The 19647-nt window shown below is 36.8% G+C and overlaps 1 protein-coding gene across 1 annotated transcript; it reads left to right on the forward strand.

Moving 5' to 3' along the window:
* The first annotated feature begins 874 nt into the window (after positions 1–874).
* On the forward strand, positions 875–17919 carry LOC143850440 (putative disease resistance protein RGA3). Its single transcript, XM_077359692.1, has 8 exons — positions 875–910; positions 1011–1073; positions 1631–1721; positions 3765–3771; positions 3835–7602; positions 7891–7934; positions 13285–13377; positions 17648–17919. Exons 1-5 carry the CDS (start codon positions 875–877, stop codon positions 7583–7585), a joined length of 3948 nt encoding a protein of 1315 aa, XP_077215807.1. The 3' UTR covers positions 7586–7602; positions 7891–7934; positions 13285–13377; positions 17648–17919.
* The last annotated feature ends 1728 nt before the right edge of the window (positions 17920–19647 follow it).

Here is a 19647-nt window from a genome sequence, read left to right on the forward strand (position 1 = left end):
CAACCTGAGCAATTGAGGGTATATGATGATGGTTATGTAAGATAACTAATCATACCTGTCAAGTACTGACATTATTCTTGGTGAAAATATCAACATATATACCTCGATGGGGGAGGGAACTGCATGACTTGTAGAGGAGAGTGGTGCATCTAACCATCGAGTAGCAGCGTTCGGAACTTAACATATAATAAGATGGGATTTCCTAAGGACAATCGCATATGGCATTTCATGGACAGGGTGTTGCATGAGAGAGCGACCACGTAGGATGAATTAAATGAATAAGAAGAAAAGAGAGCCTATGTGGTGGCTCTCTCATGCAACAGCCAGTCCGCGAAATGCCTTTTGTGATGGCCCCTAGCAAATCCCTAATAAGATTGATGCATTAATTACTATGTAAAATAACAAATTTTAAACTTAATCACACTAAACATAATTAAAATATTAACTGATTGTTACCCCAAAAATTTAATAGAATATTTGCCCATTGTTCTTGCATCTGTGCGCTGCTATCCTAGTTCATTTGTCTTTTGAGCTTCTGCAGTCTTTCTCTAGCACTCTATACGGCTCCATACTCGGCCATGTCTCTCCTCTCCCATAACCTGAGAGAATACATCATCTCTTGTAGCTACTCGTCGAATAGGCGGGATGATGAGTCTGGTGGTCCATGAACGAAGACTGAAAATGATGAAACATGATGTCAAATTTGTCTATATAAACAAATTAGTGTATGAAACTTAAAATTTATGTAGTTTTAGTTGCGGGCTCACATGATAGTATAATAGGGCTTTACTTGTGAGCCGATATGATTGTATTAGTGGAGCCTACTTGTGATGGTCAAATGAGATAGTGAATTAGGGTTACTTGTAAAGGCTACATGGCAGTAAACTGGGGCCAATATGTGAAACCTATTGTAAGTAGAAGTGCATCTCAAATATCTAATACACTTTTTTATCGTTTTGTAAATCTCAAATACATAAGTTGAAACGTCTCATGTAAATGCAATATATTAGATTGACAATGATATGTGTAACGACATAATTTTTAACACCTTCATCAATATATCCATATCAAAGGTATGTCGTTGCATATATATATATGTCAATGTATCAATTGATACACCCCGATTTATAAACTGTGAGGGGCCTACTCTGGATGGGATCTGGCCCTTGTTATGGCTAGGCCATGCAACAAAATCAACTCTTATTGCGCGATTCTAACCTTCCCATGTGAGAACATAATTCGTTGCTTCTTTGTTTTTTCACTGCCCACTAATAACCCCATTGGAGTATGAGAATTTTTCAGCGTAAGTAGAATTTGATGCATGCTCCATCGCAACTAGGCCTAACAAATAAATTATTTGGATCATTGAACGGGTTCCACTTCACCGGCTCATAATTTTTCTTTAAATGGTTTGTCTATGCATCATATAGAAACTCTCAAATGTGCGGTTTGCAAGTTGTCTCAGGGGAAAAAAATGCAAAGAAACCTTAAAATGTGATATTTTACGCTTAGATTTTTTTCAAGGAAAAACACCAGTGGAAAAGGTATATTAAAAGTGGGTGGTCCAACCATTCGGTGATCAAAACAATCTATCTATTGGTCCTGGTTGATGCTGAAATCTGGACTTCAGCCTAGGTTGGGCATTGAGAATTCGTTAAAGGGCCCGGTGTTTGGACACGGGGGCACACTCCGATGCTCAAGTCAGAATGGAGTACCAAACAGTATAAATTAAACGCTAAAGGCAGGGAGAGCTTGAAGAGAAGCAAATGGTGCAGTAGTGTGATGCATACTTTGGAGTTTGGTCCCCCTTTGGTAGACTAGTCCCTGTTAGTTTGGAAAACTTAGCTTTAATGGAGTCCTTGTGATTGGCCTACTTGACTAAGAAGTCGGTTTCCTTACTTATCCTCGCCGCCAGCTAGGTTTCCTATTAGGGCACAGGTTCTATGATTTTCTTCTGGAAGAGGTATGAAATGACTCTTGTGCCCTCGGTTGCCACTATGTGAACCTGAACGATATGTCTAGTTGGCATACGCGGTCCTAGCCTCGTGCTGAACGAACATCCCAATCAACAACTTTTTAGTAGGTCAGATCAATGGATCCTATCATATGAACGTTGCACATTAAAAAAAAGCCTAAGAGACACCATCTAGCAATTTCTTTCTCTTAACTCTAGGTTTGCAAACTACACATCTTGTCTATAAGATTAAGGCCTATGAAATCAATAGTTTAGGCACCTTTTCTTTTGGATTTTGAGAATTGACCGAGTCCAAAATTGCTTATCGAACTAAAATCTTAACTCCATTCTGAGTCCAATAATAAGTTTTCGGACTCAATCAATTCTCAAAATCCCCTGTTTGTATTGGATTATGCCCTCTTTGTATTGGATTAGCACCCAAAATTGATTATGCCCTGTTTGTATTGGATTTTGAGTACTGATTGTGGGTCCAAAACTGATTAATGGACTAAAAATTAAACATGAATTTGAGTCCAATAATCAGTTTTGGACTCACAATCGGTTCTCAAAATACAAAATTGAGCCTTAGAGTTCTAATCTTGTTTGGAGCTTCTCAATCGATCAATACCTTTTTCTAATGTGTGGTGCCTCGGTGGCTAGAACACGTAAATCATGAAGAATAATTATCGCTTCTTTGTCTTTTATGTAATGTGGGCACAATCAAGCTTGCTTTTCATTAAGTCGGTTACTATAGTGTGATGCTCCTTGTCGGCCATGACCGTAAGTACACACCACTTTTCAAGTCTACAAGAACTTGGCTCTGTTTGGTTGCAGGCAATTACCTAGTAGATTAGTGGTGTAAGTAGTCAATAACGAGGAGGAGAGCCTTGGATTTACCTGGAACTTACCTCATAGAATATTGGTAGGTAGTTTTTGCTTGTCAACCAAGTGGAGTACTGGTAGGATGTGTCATTACCAATATATAGATAGAGAAAAAAGTAAGAGAGAGAGAGAGCATCATTCCCGATCAAACTTTGATTCTTGAGCACGTGAGTGTGGTAGACGAATTATTTCATCTTTGATTCTTAAAGTGGCCCAATCAAACTTTACTTTTCTTAAAGTGGGTTGCTATTGTTTGATTCTCCTTGTCGGCCACAATCAAACTTTACTTTTCTTAAAGTGGGTTGCTATTGTTTGATTCTCCTTGTCGGCCACACGGAACAATAACATTGTCTAGTGCTTAAATGCTTAAATGGGCCCCATTTGATAGTAAAAATCTCCCCATCAAATGAATGACAATATGGGTCCCATCATTAACTAATCAGAGCCATTCATTTGATGCGTCCTGCTATTTTTTACAGTCTATGTGATGTCAAGATGGAAAGATTTGTATGATTTTTGGGGCATATATAAAGGAGATCCAAGGCAAGGTCAATCAAGTGAACGGTTAAGATCAATTAACTATTGGGCATACTATCAGATCACTAGAGCATTTTGGGTCCCATCTTTAACTTATCAGAGCCATCCATTTCATACCAGTCCACGTGATGTTAAGAATCGACGATTTGCAATAATTTTGGGGCATGGAGATCCAAAGCAAGGTCCAACGGTTCAGATCAATCTATATCCGATTACTGGTCATTATTTCTTAGATTTCTTAGATTACTTGTTTTTCCCCACTGCAAGAGGCTCTCTGTGCTAAAAAAAACAGAGGCGTTTTGAGTTCATAGTGCTCTAAGCTTGCTTTTTCTTTTTGAATCACGATTTGTTAGTTCGTTGCTTCTTTCTCTGGTTCTTCTCTCCAATACAGGAAGAAGGTATGGCCGATCTATTACTGTCTCCTCTTGTTGATACAATCGTTGGCAAATTGATGGATTCAGTCATACAAGAGATACATTACTATGGGGTGTTGATGAAGAGGTCGAAAACCTATCCACCACATTATCTGCAATTCAAGCTGTGCTTCAAGATGCTGAAGAACAGCAAGTAAGCAGTAATGCAGTGAAAGATTGGCTTCGGAAGCTTAAGGGTGTTGCTTACGATGCAGATGATGTAGTGGACGAGTTTACAACTGAAGTGCTCCGATCAAAATTGGAAGGAAATATGCAAACCAGTAACATGAAGCAGGTGCGCAGCTTATGCTTCTCTTGTTTTACTTCCAACCCAGTTAAGTTTCGACATGAGATAGGACATAAGATAAAAGAAATTCGGGAGAGATTGGATAAGATTGGACAGGATAGGCATCACTTTCATCTGAAACAAGGAGATGCAGGGAGGCGGCCTGAAATAAAAAGGCAACCACAGATGAGCTCGTTAGTGGATGAATCAAAAATATGCGGCCGGGTTAACGATAAAGAGGAGATAGTAAAATTGCTGTTGGATGAATTTGCATCATCGTCATCATCGTCATCGTCGTCATCCAAGGATATCTCTGTTATTCCGATTGTCGGCATTGGGGGCCTCGGAAAGACAACTCTCGCCCAGTTTATTTACAATGATAAAAGGGTGGGAGATCATTTTCCAGTTCAAGGATGGGTCTGCGTCTCTGACGATTTTGATATACGTGGACTAACAAAAGCAATTATGGAATCAGTGACAAAGAAACCTTGTGATCTTAACGAAATCGATCCACTTCAAGTTAGCCTCAAGGAAGAATTGAGTGGCAAGAGATTTTTACTCGTCCTAGATGATGTATGGAATGAGAATCATAGTGACTGGGATAGGCTACAGTCCCCATTCAGTTCTGGGGCAAACGGAAGTAGAATTATAATAACTACTCGAAGTTCAGAGGTTTCAAGAATCATGGGCACTATTCCCGCTTATAATTTGGGTTGTTTAGATGAGGATGACAGCTGGTCCTTGTTTACACGACGGGCATTCATAGTGGGAAGCTCAGATGTACCTCCAAACTTAGTAGCAATTGGAAAGAAGATCGTGAAAAAGTGCAATGGGTTGCCTTTGGCAATAGAAGCTCTTGGAGGTCTCTTACGTTCAAATACCAACGAGAACAAGTGGAAGAATATCCTTGAAAGTGAAATGTGGGAAATATCAAAGATGAGAAATGATATTATTCCATTACTAAAATTTAGCTACGATCACTTGCCTGCATGTCTGAAACAATGCTTTGTGTATTGCTCCCTGTTTCCAAAGGATTATGAATTTGACAAGGACACTCTAATCCAATGTTGGATTGCAGAAGGATTTATCCAACCTGAAGGAAGGAAGCAATTGGAAGACATAGGTTTCGAGTATTTTGATGAGTTGATGTCAAGGTCCTTCTTTCAATATTTTGAAGGGTTCTACAGATCATACTACAAGATGCATGACTTAAATCATGACCTTGCACAATCCGTTTCTGGTGATGAATACTTCAGAATAAAAAATAGTGTTGACTCTTGGAATGTCGCTGCAAAGGCTCGTCATGCATCAGTTTGGGAATACGATGAACACTCACAAATTTTTGAGTCCTTCCATGAATCTGAGAGGTTGCGCACATTTTTGCTACTGCGAAGGTACGAAAGACTCACTAAGCAAGTTGCTCATGATTTCTTCCTAAAATTGAGATGCTTACGGGTGTTAGATTTGAGTCATAGCTGTGTAAGAGATTTGCCGGATTCTATTGGCGAAATAAAATATTTGAGGTACCTTGATCTCTCTCATACAAATATTGCAACCTTGCCTGAATCTATTGCTAGCCTCTATAATCTGCAAACACTGAAACTTTGCTATTGCAAGCAACTTGCTGAGCTACCAAAGTCCACCAGCAACCTAATTAACTTACGGCATCTCGCTTTGGAGGGTTGTAAGATTTCTACGCCGCTGGAACTTGGGAAATTAATAACTCTTCAAACACTGACAATATTTGTTGTGGGCAAAGAAAGTGGATATGGAATAAGGGAGTTAAAGAACTTGACAGAGTTGAGGGGAACTATTCACATTTCAAATTTAGAGAATGTGATAGATGGGAACGAATGCAAGGAAGCCAATTTGAAGAAGAAAGAGTACCTTGATGAGTTGACGTTGGAATGGGGAAATAATAATCCACGAGGTGTTGCAGTTGATGAGGAGGTACTTGAAGCCCTCGAACCTCACTCCAACCTCAAAACCCTAAAGATTTTATCATATGGTGCTGTTAGTTTCCCAAGGTGGATGATGAGCGGTAATTTGACGAATCTGAACACTGTTAGTCTCGTTCAATGTTTGAATTGCCAACAACTTCCACCCCTTGGGCAGCTACCTTTCCTAAAGAAGCTCAAGATTGATGGAATGGATAGATTGAAACATATTGAAGGTGAGTTTATCGGTGGGTCCAATAAGGTTATTAAGGGTTTTCCATCATTGGAGAAGTTAGAGCTGGTAAACATGCCGAATTTGGAGGAATGGTGTGGAGCAAGAGAAGGGGACATGCCATGCCTTGGTACACTAAATATATCAAATTGTCCTAAGCTGCAGAGATTTCCCCACCTCCCATCCATTAATAATTTGGAATTAGGAGACTGTAATGAGATGGTACCGGCCTTGGTTCCTTGCCTCACTAGTATAAAGTCGTTACAAATTCGCTCTATTAAAGGCTTGATATCCTTACCCCATGGATTTCTTCAACCTTTAACCGTACTTGAGAAATTGCATGTCGCTGGATGTAATGAGTTGGTGTCTTGGCCAAAGGAGGTCGGGTTGCATGACCTTTTTTCTCTCCAATATTTACACATTGAGGGGTGTCCTAAACTCGAGTCATTGGGAGACGACGAGGAGGACCTTCCCATCACGCTTAGATCTCTCGAGATATCCCACGGTTGTGATAGCCTCAAGTGTATGCCTACAAGGGGGCTAGGAAAACTGAGTTCCCTCCAACATCTGGACTTGGTTACTCAATGCCCATTCTTGCCAGCGGAGGAACTGCCCGTCACTCTTCAATCCCTTCAGATATTCTCATGTTCTAATCTTAAATCCATGTCCAAGGGGATTTTCAACAACCTTACATCCCTCAAAATCTTGGCAATTAGAAATTGTCCGCAATTGGAGTCATTGGCAGGCGAGGAGTTACCCACCGCGCTTAAATATCTCTGGATCTACGACTGTCCTAATCTCAAGTCCCTATCCAAGGGGATGCGTAATAACCTCACCTCCCTCGAAGAATTATATATTTATAACTGTCCACAACTAGAGTCATTGCCAAACATCATCGGCCTCCGTAGAATGACAATTAGAAAGTGCCCTCTAATGCAGCAGTTTCCAGACATGCTTCCAGATCTCTCAGTTGATAATGTTGAGATCTTTTCTAAAAACCTTACATCCCTCCAAACCTTAGTTATTGGTGGATGTTCACAAATCGAATTCTCTCCAAGCATGCTACTGCCCCCCACACTTAAAACCCTCGAGATCTGTTCGTGTGATAATCTGAAATCCCTGCCCAAGGGGATGTTGAAGAACCTCACCTCCCTCAAAACATTGACCATTTGGTATTGTCCTCAACTCGTTTCCTTGCCGGAGGATGGGCTGCCCACCACGCTTCAGGAATTATATATTGATGGCTGTCCGGAAGTAGAGAAACAGTGTCAAAAGGACGGAGGCCAATATTGGCCCAATATCTCACACATCCCCAAAATAGAGATAACTGGCTCGAGGGTTTGAAGACTACTCTGGAGAAGGTACACGACTGTCTCTCCTCTTGGCTTTTGTTTTATTTTTTTTGGTATGTAAGATGGGATTGAACCTCCGACCTCCAGGTTGTTGAAAAAGCCTTAACCATTGAGCTAGAGGTTCAATCCCAAATTAGGGCTCTTGGATTTTATTAATCATATGAATAGATTTCAATCCATTATTTATTTTAAAGAATAGTAAACCTCAATTTCTCTCTATCTCTTTTCATTTCCTCATTTTCTCTCTTTCACTTTCTTACAAAACAAAGGAAATAATTAATTTTACTGGAATTTCAGGTTCATAAAGAAGGACACTCATCCATGAAAAATTAAAAGAAAAGGCAAGTGAAAATTACCCCACTTTCTTCTCCCCAATCCAATCATTTCTTTAATTTTTTCATTATATCTCAATTTTTTTTTGTCTTAGTCTTTGCCTAATATACAGTAGATTATGACTTGTTTGAGACAAAAGGAACCCTAACTGGGATGAATTTATCTTTTATGCTTCATTGAATTTATGCTCTGTTTTGGACCCTTTGATTTATGTTCCTTGGGTGGAGTGTTTGTTGTACTTTTCTTTGTTTTCCTTTTTCAACAAGTTTCAACTAATCCTTGAAAAAAGAAAAAAATATCTTTGTATATGTATACATTACTTGAGAATTTGATCAATGTATGAATGTGAGATCTGTGCATAATTAAAATTAACAAAGTCAAACCAGCCACCATGGATTTTTATTTTCCTTGCTACTCATTGGTTGTTCCTTGTCATTATTTCTTGGTATCATTCTATTAATTGATCTTGTGGCTGAAATTTTAGGCATTCAACTCTTCAACTCTTCTTCCTTTTTATTAAGTGTTGGTTTGCTTTAAATGTTATTTGATTCGTGATTTCATTTGCAATTGATTACATTCCATATACTTATAAGAAGATGAAATTGTGTCTACACTCTAAAGGTTTCCCTCTTGAATTTATTATGCCAACTTCTGTTAGAACTGAGCATCAAAACTCTGTTAAGTTTTAGGTTGAGAGGTACATGCAAGATGTGATGCTAGTAAAATGCTTTCTTTGTTAGTATGTCTAGGTTGAGATATTTTAATCTAAATTCAAATTCCAAATTAGTTGATGTGATGCTAGTAGAATACTTGTGTAAGAGATTTGCCGGACTCTTTGTTCTAGCTCTATAGATTAGAATGGAACAACATGATGCTGGAAAAAACATCTACTCAAAGAAATTCTAGATGCCCATACAAAATTCTGTCTTACATGGTTCAAAGTAGGTTAAATGTTTTTCTTTGTTGTATGTCTAGGTTGAATTTTTATTCTCCAAAATCAAATCTGACATTAGTTGATATGATGCTATTAGAGTGGTTCTTACATTTTTCTTCATTTATTTTCGAATTTACTTACCTAGTAGTCTAGAATAAATTGTTACCTTTTTTGTAACAAAAAGAATCCAACTGGGATGAATTTACTGAGTACCCATCGCTGAATTTAAGCACTGTTCAGGCTGCTTTGGTTCTTATGTGTTTTCCTTTTCTTTTTCCTTTATTGGCTTTTTCCCTTGGTGCAGTATATGTTTTATTTTTCTTTGTCCTCCTTTTACAATTAGTTTCAGTTTCTCCAGGAGAAAAAAACTGTCTTCATTAAGAATGTGATCAATATGTGTAACTAAGATCTATGCATAGTTAACTTTATTAATGTCAAACAAGCCACCATGGATTTTTATTGAGCTTTCTATTCATTGGTCGTTCCTTGTTATTATTCTTTGTATCTTTTTTATTGGTGATTTGATTTGCAAACAGTTACATTCCATATGCTTATAAGAAGATGGAGTGGTGTCTAAAGGTTTCTCTTTTGCATTATTACAGCAACTTCTATTAGAACTTAGCATCAACATTGAATTAATTTTCCAACTTGCCTGTACCTCTGTCTCTATCTCTCCCTCTTTCTCACACGTGTGCACACACATTGAATTTTTTTGCTAAATAAGAAAAATTAAAAACATAGAAGCAAACACACTGGCATATTGACTTCTTTTTTGTTAAATAAGAAAGAGTTAAACACACACACACGCACACACACACACACACACACACACACACACACACATGTTAACTTAAATTGCTTCATTGGACCTTTCTTAGTTGCAACTTTTTATTGCTCTAAACTTTCTCCAATTTCTTTCAGATTCTCATCTACTCTTTTAGTTTAGGCCTACCAAATAAAGAATGATAAAGAAGTTGGAGGTTATATCCTAGCTCACCTGCCCAAAAAAAATGAATGATCTCTGCCTGTTTCCATATGTTTCCCCTTCTCTGTCATTTTTGGATGCCTTTATCCATTCACCGAGGTTAGTCAAAAGTCTCAGTTGGGGCTAAATGTGATTCTAACGACTGTATCCATGATTTCTTGTACAAGAAAAGATAAATGGGGAACTGTGATTTCTGGATTCAGAATTAATACAATTTAGTAGACAACAAAAAGTTGACCTTTTACTTCTTCTTTGTAAAGAATTTCCTTTTGGGGGTCTATTTATGAAATATATTATGTTAGAATAAGCTTATTATTTCCTTTCATATAAACTCAATCCTATATTAGATAGTTTTTATAGACTGAACATGTTCTCAAGCCAATTTGGTTGGGAAGAGTTCATTTCATTGTCATCCATATTAGGTTTCTATATATGGATTTCAGTCCAATGACCAATTTGCTTTTGTAAAATTACATGCAAGGTTGTTTTGGATTTTTCTTTATCCCAAACTATCAACCACCCTACGCAATAATGTCAACTCATCTTGCTACATCTGGAGAAAATTGTCTTTCTTCCATCATAGTACCTCCATATCCAGTCTAGATTAAATTTCCTTGAAGCAGAGACCAGAAAATTTTCATAAAGAAGGAAATATTCCTTTATTCAAACCTCCAAATGCCTATACTATCTTCTCCAAAGGAGGATTATTGCATGATCCATTCATATTCATAAATAGAGTTCATCTTACATGACAAAATATAAAAATTATGCTTCATTGGAAGGGACTGATCGTTCCTTTTTCCATATTTGTCTATTGATCTCAGTCTTAATGTATAAAAATTATCCCAGTTGATTCATGCCAAGACTCCAGAGCCCAATATGAAACATGATTGCTGAAACTTCAAACAGTGATTAGGAACATGCATATCTAGTAGTCATGATTAATGTATAACTAATGTAAATCAAAAGTAAACACAACATGAATTGGAAGATTTTTTTAATGTATGAAGAGAAACCAATGCTGCAGCCATCTATTGTCAAAAAGGTGCTGCCCAAGGGGGTGAACATCCATCTCCTCATCATCCCCTCCAACTTGATCGATCAGGAGAGCATTATATACGATTATAATACTTTTCTTTCATTAATTCCCTGGTAGGGGTCCCCCAAACCCCAGCTTACCCACCCAAAAAACTTTAATTCGAACAATGAAGTAGAGAGATAGAAAATTTTAAAAATTCCTATAGAAATTTCCCAATAAATAAAAAAATTCCAAAATCATGAACTGTTTTTTCATAGAAGCAGTAAAAAAGATCCATTAAAATTAGCAATCATGAATTGTTTGTGAATAAAAATTTCCATTGAAAAAAATAATCATGAACTGTTCCATTGAAAGGTTACCATGAATTATGTGGAGAGTCCTTGTACAAAAAGCTTCTTCTAATGTCTACACCATAACTTTCTAGTCCTAAACTGATAGTACTTTCTAAATGAACCCAAAAAAATGTCTCCTTGGTACTCTATAACTATTGAAACTTAAGTAAGTAATAATATTCTTTGCCTAGAAAACTCAGAAAAAGCAACTTTTAAATTATAAAAACTATCGATTTACCTACTTCCGAGAAACAAATGATGACTATTTCTCCTATTACATGTTTGACGAAAATTCAAAGCTATCGAAATACAAATAGCTAGAACATGGGTACAAAGCACAAAGAAGGATGTGGAGGAGATAAAGATAATTTCAATGCCAACGATAAAATAACATTTAACACTACCCGGAAGTTGAAGGGAAGAAAGGCTGCTCGGCAATTCTATATTCCTCACAATTACCAGCTTTCAATCTTTTAAGTATAAATGTCATATCAATCAAAAGTTTCATACATGAACCATGAACCAACTCCCTTATCTGATATAGGCTATCATTGAAGATTTCGAACAACTTACAAAGAATAGCAAACTATGAAAGGTAAAGTTATGCAACCTACAATGCATGGAAAATTCAAATACTAACTGCATTCCTCCTAGAAACAGTCTACAATGCATATAGGTCAACGATTGGCAACTCATAACTACCATTTGGACCCGCAATATGTGGTCACAGTAGATTGACCATCATTCTTTTCTCTATTCAAATTCCTTCTTTTTATGTTTTATTTTTTTGAAAAGGTAACAGATTTTTTTATTGCTGTAAGAGTAAATACAACAGAGGGGACGAGACATCCCACTAGTGTAAAAACCCATACAGCATGGAGCCTGAAACTTCCAGTCCACCCATAAGCATACCAACTGATAGCAGACTCACCAATATGCCTCCTTTTTATGTTAAATTCCTTTTCGACTCTTTCTTTTATTCTTTTTAATTTCGTCCACTTTTATCTTGGCAAAGATGGCCTCCTCCTTGTGAACCATGTGACTTATATTCTTTGGATGACATCATTCTCCCTCGCTTGGAAAGAAAGTTGCCATTGGGTTTTCATTCAACTCACCATTTTGGAACTCCACACAAGTGAACATCTTGCCAAAAAACAAAAGTAGCTTGCATCAGAAGCCATCCAATGAGACTATTTTTTGCCTTGAATGTGGTCTTCCCATTCATTACCCGAGTTGATTCGGATTTGATCTAGCCACTTCTTAGTTTGACTTTGTTGAACATTCTGTACTAGCGAGCATTTCAAACATGTCATCTATCTACGTCTATCCGTGCATGTTGATTTCTGTTTATTATGGTATTTTAGTTTTTTGGTAATTTCTTTTATGCAAAATACATTGTCAAGCTCTTTAATAGAACAAAGAAAAACAGATTATTTTCCCCTATGAAGGATTTCTCCTCTCTCTCTCTCTCTCTCTCTCTCTCTCTCTCTCTCTCTTACATGATTATAGAAGATATTACACCATTCCATACAATAGGGATCAAGTTCCCTTAACAAGGGATTGAGTTTAACCTCCTATTAGATACACAGTTTTCCTTCTTACACCCTTCGAAGCCATAGATCCTTTTTCCTCTTCTATATAGTTCTCAATTCTATCTTCTTTTCAAAACCCTAATCCATCTCTCTCCAAAAATGGAAATCCCACACAGATCATACTCTCTTCTTTAAAAAAATTTACCAAAAATTTTATTATTGTCTCACTGTAGACTCTTCCAACAAATTATTTCTACGAGTACAAGGTCATTCAATTCTTTATTATTCAATTACGTTTTTCTGAATACCCATTATCGTTTGAATTATCTACTTGTTTAGATGTTGCTTTAGTTGAACATGCAGCGAAAAGAATTTTCATCCTGTAGTTTTTCTACAACTTTACATTCCATGACTTTATTTATCTCAAAATTGTTATGTTTTTGTATTCCATCTAAGCAATAAATCAAAGACGTACCAAATTGACGCGAAGTTCAAGTAATATATATGTCAACTTACATGCTAATCTTTTCATTCAGGTTAAGCGAATTCAGCGGGCACCATTCTCTTATGGAACAATACAGATGGCATATTATCTAAATATGCAGTCTGGAACGGATCTTGAACATCATGTAAGTATAGAATTTAATAACCAATAGGTATCTCCGTACAAAAAAAGTTATGCTTGGTTACTATGCAATTCATGATTTCCTTCGTACCAACCACAAAGATAAATCTGCATACATTTTGATGTTTTCCTTTGCTTTTGTATTGTTATATTGGTCTGATGCTTCAGGACTTCCTAAAGGAGCCTCATGAACTGTCTTTTGACCCATTATGTGGTTCGTTTTTTTTAGAATAGAACAAAAAAGGAAGAAGAAACAAGTTCAGAGAGTTGAATTGCAATATTCTTAATAGCTACCACAAATTCAAATAACCAATAATGAAATCTCCATTACCAATTCTATGTAAAATGCCTCTAGATGCACAGCCAAAATTGTTTCTTGAAGCTCCGTCTTTGTTAACAATTTTTCTTTGCTTTGCTGGTGTGTATTGTGTGTAACTTTATACTAAAGCATAAGTGGGCAGGGATTGCAATGCAAAGCCACTGGCTCAATCCCTAAGTCTTGTACAATCATTGAAAAACTGATGGTTCAGATGCAGCCGAGCAACTGTAGTATGCTTTTAAACACCAAAACCATGTTTTGTCCGGCCCTAGAAATCTTACTAGTTGAGCCCTTTTGGATTCTTCATCTGTTGATCCTACCACAGATGAATTTAATGTTTGCATCATTTGATTGGAAGCTTTGCCCCCCCCCCCCTAAATGAATAGGAGTTGTAGTTGTAGAAATCTTTTTTTTTTAAGACATAGGATATCCCCACCCCAATTTTTAGGGTGGGACTATTCCCTACAGATACGCGCAATCACCCTAGATGAATAGGAGTTGTAGAAATCTGACAGGCCTAATTCAATCTCACGTACAAAAGGAAACAAAAAACTAATATAATGATAACACGAGTGTTTTATGCGGTTTGAAAATGGTGCCTACATCCATGGGAGAGACGACAATCTTGTATTATATGAAAAACAGAGGAACAAATATTACAATAGATTAATGAAGTAGAACTCTTGGCAGCTCTTTGTATCTTCAAGGAAGAACTATTCGGAAATCTTATAGTCAAAGGTGATCCATGCCAATTGATGTAGTAGAAGAATGTCCTATGGACCTTGGAGATTAGCAAAATGGCTGTTAGAATTCTATCTATAAAAATTTAGTCCAACATTCTTCAACTACATTTCGACATATGCTAAAGATACTGCAAATAGGAACCAAAGGAGAGAGCGTGGAGCGCTCTTCGCAAAGCATTGAGAACACCCTCCCCTTGCAGTAGTTCGTGGTACACGTCAGAGGGGTTGTTGTTCCTGTCCGCGTCCTGCTACATCTATCCAAGCAGCGAATGTTTCATCCATTTTGTGCTGTTGTTTTGTTTCAGGCACTATTTTCCTGATGGCAGGTTCTTTGAGATTTAGTTTTTTCTTAGGCATAGTGGTTGGGTTATAGAGCTGTTAGTACTTTTTAGTCACCTGCTTGGTACCTTCTTTGTTGGGACATCTCGTTCCATTTTGCTATACCACATGGTTTTATTTTCAAATGATATATTTTTATCTTTAAAAATAATAATGTAGCCTAGGCATGTGGTTGTATTCAGAAAGATTACCAGGTTTTAGTCATGACCTTAAGTTGAGTTGGCATGGCTAGTCACCCTACTGAATAAAATGGTGCACGACATTCTAAAATATTGGATAAAACTTATTTTACTTGGAGTAAAATAGGACAATAAATTCAAATACTCAATAAATTATTTTTTGATTTTTAATTTTGGAAACTTGGGGGGCCGATAACTCCATGTTATCCAAGCCTCAAACAAAGACATGATTCGGAGCAACTGGCGAAAGTGTTGGGACCACTCTTCACAACCCTATCAGACAATATGAATCCCAATTGTTCCAATACTCAGCCATATGGGTGTGTGGCACTGTGAGTGCATGGAGCTAGCATTCACTTTGTAACTTCTAATAATTCTTCGATATTGGCTTTACATTCAAGGAAACATTATTGTACTAACTGAGAATCTGTATGAATATGCTAAAAAAACGCATAATAGTGAGAGACTGCAAATTTTAGCAAATGCAAAAATAATTTACTAAATAATAGCATAAGTAGTGAAACAATTTCATTATGTAGCCTGTAATGTAACACTGAAATGTATTGACAATCCTGTATTCTTGTATATTAGAGCAGAGAAATATATTAAAATGCTGTCATTGATTACTTATTTTATTAGGTTGCGTCAGTAAACATAATTGGAAGTTCAAAAAGTTAAAACCTCTACATATTGGCCCATACCTCCTACTGACAAGTAGAAAAACTAAACTAAAGAAATCTAGATGCCAAACATGTAATCAACAATCCAGAGAGTTGCAAAATAAATGTTTGCATAACTTATTAAATGTCTTTCTCCTAATGATAGTACTTTCAGTACCTAATAGCTTAAGCATTGCTGCTTTAGGCACCTCTCAACTGGTGTGTTCTGTTACAGCATAAGTTTGGACTTGAAGAGGACCCTATTGGGTTGTTGTACCATGAAAATTGCTTGATTTACGATTTGATGTGGCTTCTTTGGTAATAATATAAGAGAAATGACTATTTTGTTGTACCCTGAAAATTGCTTGATTTATGATTTGAAATGACAATACTTGCTCTCTACCTCTTATAAGTTAGGCATTTCTCTTAACTCTATCCAAATTCTTGAGTTGTGAGATTAGCTAAATTAAGCTACGCTCATCATTTATGATCCACAGCTCACTCAATTAGAGCCCTAACTACTTCAATGAAATGAGTTCCAAAGATGCTATTAATCGTTGTGCTGGAACAATCAGGTCGAGAGTTTGTCCAGTCATCTCAATGAGGAATTTAGCTACGCCACCCGCCGACCTTACACTATGAGTACTGTTGTAGCAAAGCCAACAGGAAGATCAGTCCCCGGGCTCAATCTAGGCTATTAGCCAGGGTCAAGATGGATGAAGGGGTTGTCAGGGAGCTTTATAAGGAATTGTAGGATCCATAGTTGGAAATACTGAATCTTCAAGGCATATACTTTTAGCTGCTCAATTTCATTTTGAAGGATTTCTGTTCAATTTTTCTATCTTTTAGCCTTCGTTGAGTTCCTCAAGATACAATCTGATGGCTTGGTGACACGTATTCCTTCTTTGGATGCAAAGTTATATTATGGAAGGATTTGCTGCTCCTCATCCTTTTGGAGTTATGGAAGGAGAGGTATACGAGAAGGTTCAAAGAATGTTGCAAGTTATGACAATGGTCTGATGCTCTGATCAAACTTATTAAAGATGATGTCTCAGAAATGTCTACCAATACTAAGAAAACTGAAGATTTTCTAGGTGTTTGTCTTCCATAGAAAAAGCATCCCTTATGCCCTGTTCGGTTGCTCGTTTTGGGGGGATTGTAGGAGTTTCAAATGCTTGATATCTTCCAAAGATCTCCCCAAAGCGTGTTCGGTTGTCATTTAGACCTTTGACCACTAGACAACTTCTAGACATCATTCTTGCTTTTTATCCTAGGTGGAGCCTACGTGGCGGAGATGCTCCCCCCATAATCTTCTCCCCAAATTTCACCATTTTGGTGGAATTTGAGGACAAGATCTCAAGAAGTTCTTGTCTTATTCTCTTTTCTCCCTTTCTCTCTTTTCCACCCTTCATTTTGGTAATGGCACCCTACATCTTCCGCTAAACTTCTCGCGGATTGCCACGTAACCGAACACCGCCGGTCAATCTTCCACTATTCTTCTCCCAATCTAATCTTCTTGTCTTCTTCCCTTTGATTTCTTCTTCTCCTAATCCCCCACTGAACTTCCAGCAACCGAACAGAGCATTAAGATTTAGTTCTTTCCTCGTCAGGGACTGAAAAAAAATTAACAAGCTTGCAAAATTTGTATCTATCCTTGAGAGATTGAATCTCTCAGAAATGGGCATGGCGACTAAACAGTACGTGCACCATATTCAAAATATTTTAATGTTATTTCTCTATTGGGTACTTTCTGAAATATTCAGTTAGCTTTCCATTCAATACTCATTACTGTTTGAATTTGTCACTTGTTTAGATTTTGCGTCAGTTGAACATGACTATGTAAAGAACTTGTCGTACTGTAGTTTTTTCTCCACCTTTAGATTCCATGGAGTTATTTCTCTGGATATTCTATGTTTATGTAATATAGCTATGCAGCAAATCAGGGATGTATCAATTTCAGCTTAAATTAAAGTAATATAAATTCAACTTACATGTTAATCTTTCCATTTCAGGTTAGCAACTCTTTCCATTTCAGGTTAGCGAATTTAGTCGGCACCCTTCTCTCGTTGGAAAAAGTACAAAATGTGAGATTATGTGTATCTGCAGCCCTCTGTCCAGGAGATAATAATGTATGGCTATGTTTTCCCCCTACAAACTTAGCTATGATTGGTTTGTATGCAATTCATGATTGCAATATAAATATGTATGTTGTTATTCTTTTTGTACTGTCATATTGGTTTTATACTTAAATGAGACTCATAGATTAGCCTGTGATTGAATTTATGAAATGAAAGAGCATGTTGTTCTTGTTTTTTAGCATAGGAAAAAGTCTAGACTGTTGCATTACAGTATTCTTAATAGCAACAAAAAAAAATCCATAGGGCCAACAATGAAATTTCCATTAGCAATTCTATTTTGAATGCCTTTGGATGCACTACCCAATTTTTTTTTGAAGCTCCATCTATATGAATTGTTTTTCTTTCCTTACTAGTGGGCAGCATTGATATCTTTGAACAAAAGCTAGAACATTGTTTGATCTTTTAGTCTTTTTCTTTCTTCGAGGTATATAGGCATGGATTGAACCCAAACCTTGTGGTTGCAACCCAAAGCCACAGTCTCAAGCCCTAAGTCCTACAATCATTGAAAGATTAAGCCTTGTGAAAATCAATCTTTAAATTTCTCTTGGGGAAATCCAAAAGGAGGCCTAATAAGTCAATGGGCTAAGATCATCCGATCAAGGTGGTCTGAACAACAATAGGGTGGATATGTATTCACGGGTCGGATGAATGTATCTTTTCACATCAACGAGGCACATGTAGGGCTCAAAATGTGGTTGTTGGAAATAGAAGAGTCCAATCAATAGACAGTTTTTTATAAAAAATAAAAAAAAAGAGTAAGAGTCCAATAGACAGTTTTTAATAAAAAAAAAGCCCAACAGACAGTTTTTTTTTTTTTTTTTTGAACGATAGTCCAAGAAACAGTTATCTTAGTACCTTTCTATCCTCTCATCATAGTTCTATATCACTGTGTCCAATCTATTTGAGAATATTTCAAAATTTCCTGATGGTCGATACATCGGGACCTTCAAATCTTTGTTACAATATAGTGGGGATCAAACCTTTGTTACAATATAGTCGGCCTACCTCCACGTGATGGACATTCTCTCACCTCATTGGATTACTTGAAATGAATGATTGGATGTATCTCCCTTTCGGAAGAAGCTGTTCGAATTGCTCATTCTGTGATAGCTATGCCTATTTAGAGATTTTTTATTTTCTTCCCCATGACTTGATTATGCTTAATATTTTTTTATCTTTATTTTGGGGTTTACTCTGATATTCTCAGTCTGTAGGTTTATCCTTTCCCTTTTCTGTTTAATAAAAGTTATCCTGTCATTAAAAAAAAGCATATGGTGTTAACTATCACACAATAAAAACCAGAGAGAATACTCGATTCACGGTCTATAATATGGGGAGTAAACTCCATTAGAATCCATTCAAATGGGAACGATCTTGTAGGAGGAAAATAGGAAAGAAAAGACCTAATTGGAAGAGGATTCATAGTCGACAATTATGGATTAGCACATGAAAAGATAAGCTTGGGTGAGAGAAGCAAGGAAAGGAATTGGCCTAACCACGTAAAATCTCAATGTTCATCTCGTGGCTTGTTTTCTTATTTTACTTTTCTGTTCATTTGTGCACCATCAGATCGGATTTACCTAGCGGATTTTCTCAACATCCTGTTCGTTGAAACCGGGTCTAGCATGTCTTGTCGAAAGATTTTCCATTTATTGCTTCGCAGTTTTGACAACAAGATTTTACATGTATTGCTGTGCATGTCTTCAAAAAGGATTTCTAACTATTGTGTTATCGAGATTTCTACTATTTAGAAATAACTTTTCTTGAGACCTGGATATTTTATTCATGAAAATACCAAAATATGTTTTATGACAAATTGTTATCTAGATTAAATTCTGGCATGTTTTTTGAGATTCTTATTTCTTATTTATGATAAGCTTCGGATATGTTTTATGAC

The sequence above is a fragment of the Tasmannia lanceolata genome, unplaced genomic scaffold (genome assembly GCF_043159265.1).
Source record: "Tasmannia lanceolata isolate RefF3 unplaced genomic scaffold, GAP_Taslan_0.1 ptg000018l, whole genome shotgun sequence".
Classification (NCBI taxonomy): domain Eukaryota; kingdom Viridiplantae; phylum Streptophyta; class Magnoliopsida; order Canellales; family Winteraceae; genus Tasmannia; species Tasmannia lanceolata.

What these genes read in the sequence shown, in the direction of transcription:
- LOC143850440 (XM_077359692.1), top strand. Translation starts at nt 875, where the DNA reads ATGGCAGTAAACTGGGGCCAATATGTGAAACCTATT. An exon ending in GCCAATATGTGAAACCTATT is followed by an intron (nt 911 to 1,010) that starts GTAAGTAGAAGT and finishes GCAATATATTAG; the next exon opens with ATTGACAATGATATGTGTAA. An exon ending in TCAATATATCCATATCAAAG is followed by an intron (nt 1,074 to 1,630) that starts GTATGTCGTTGC and finishes TCTGGACTTCAG; the next exon opens with CCTAGGTTGGGCATTGAGAA.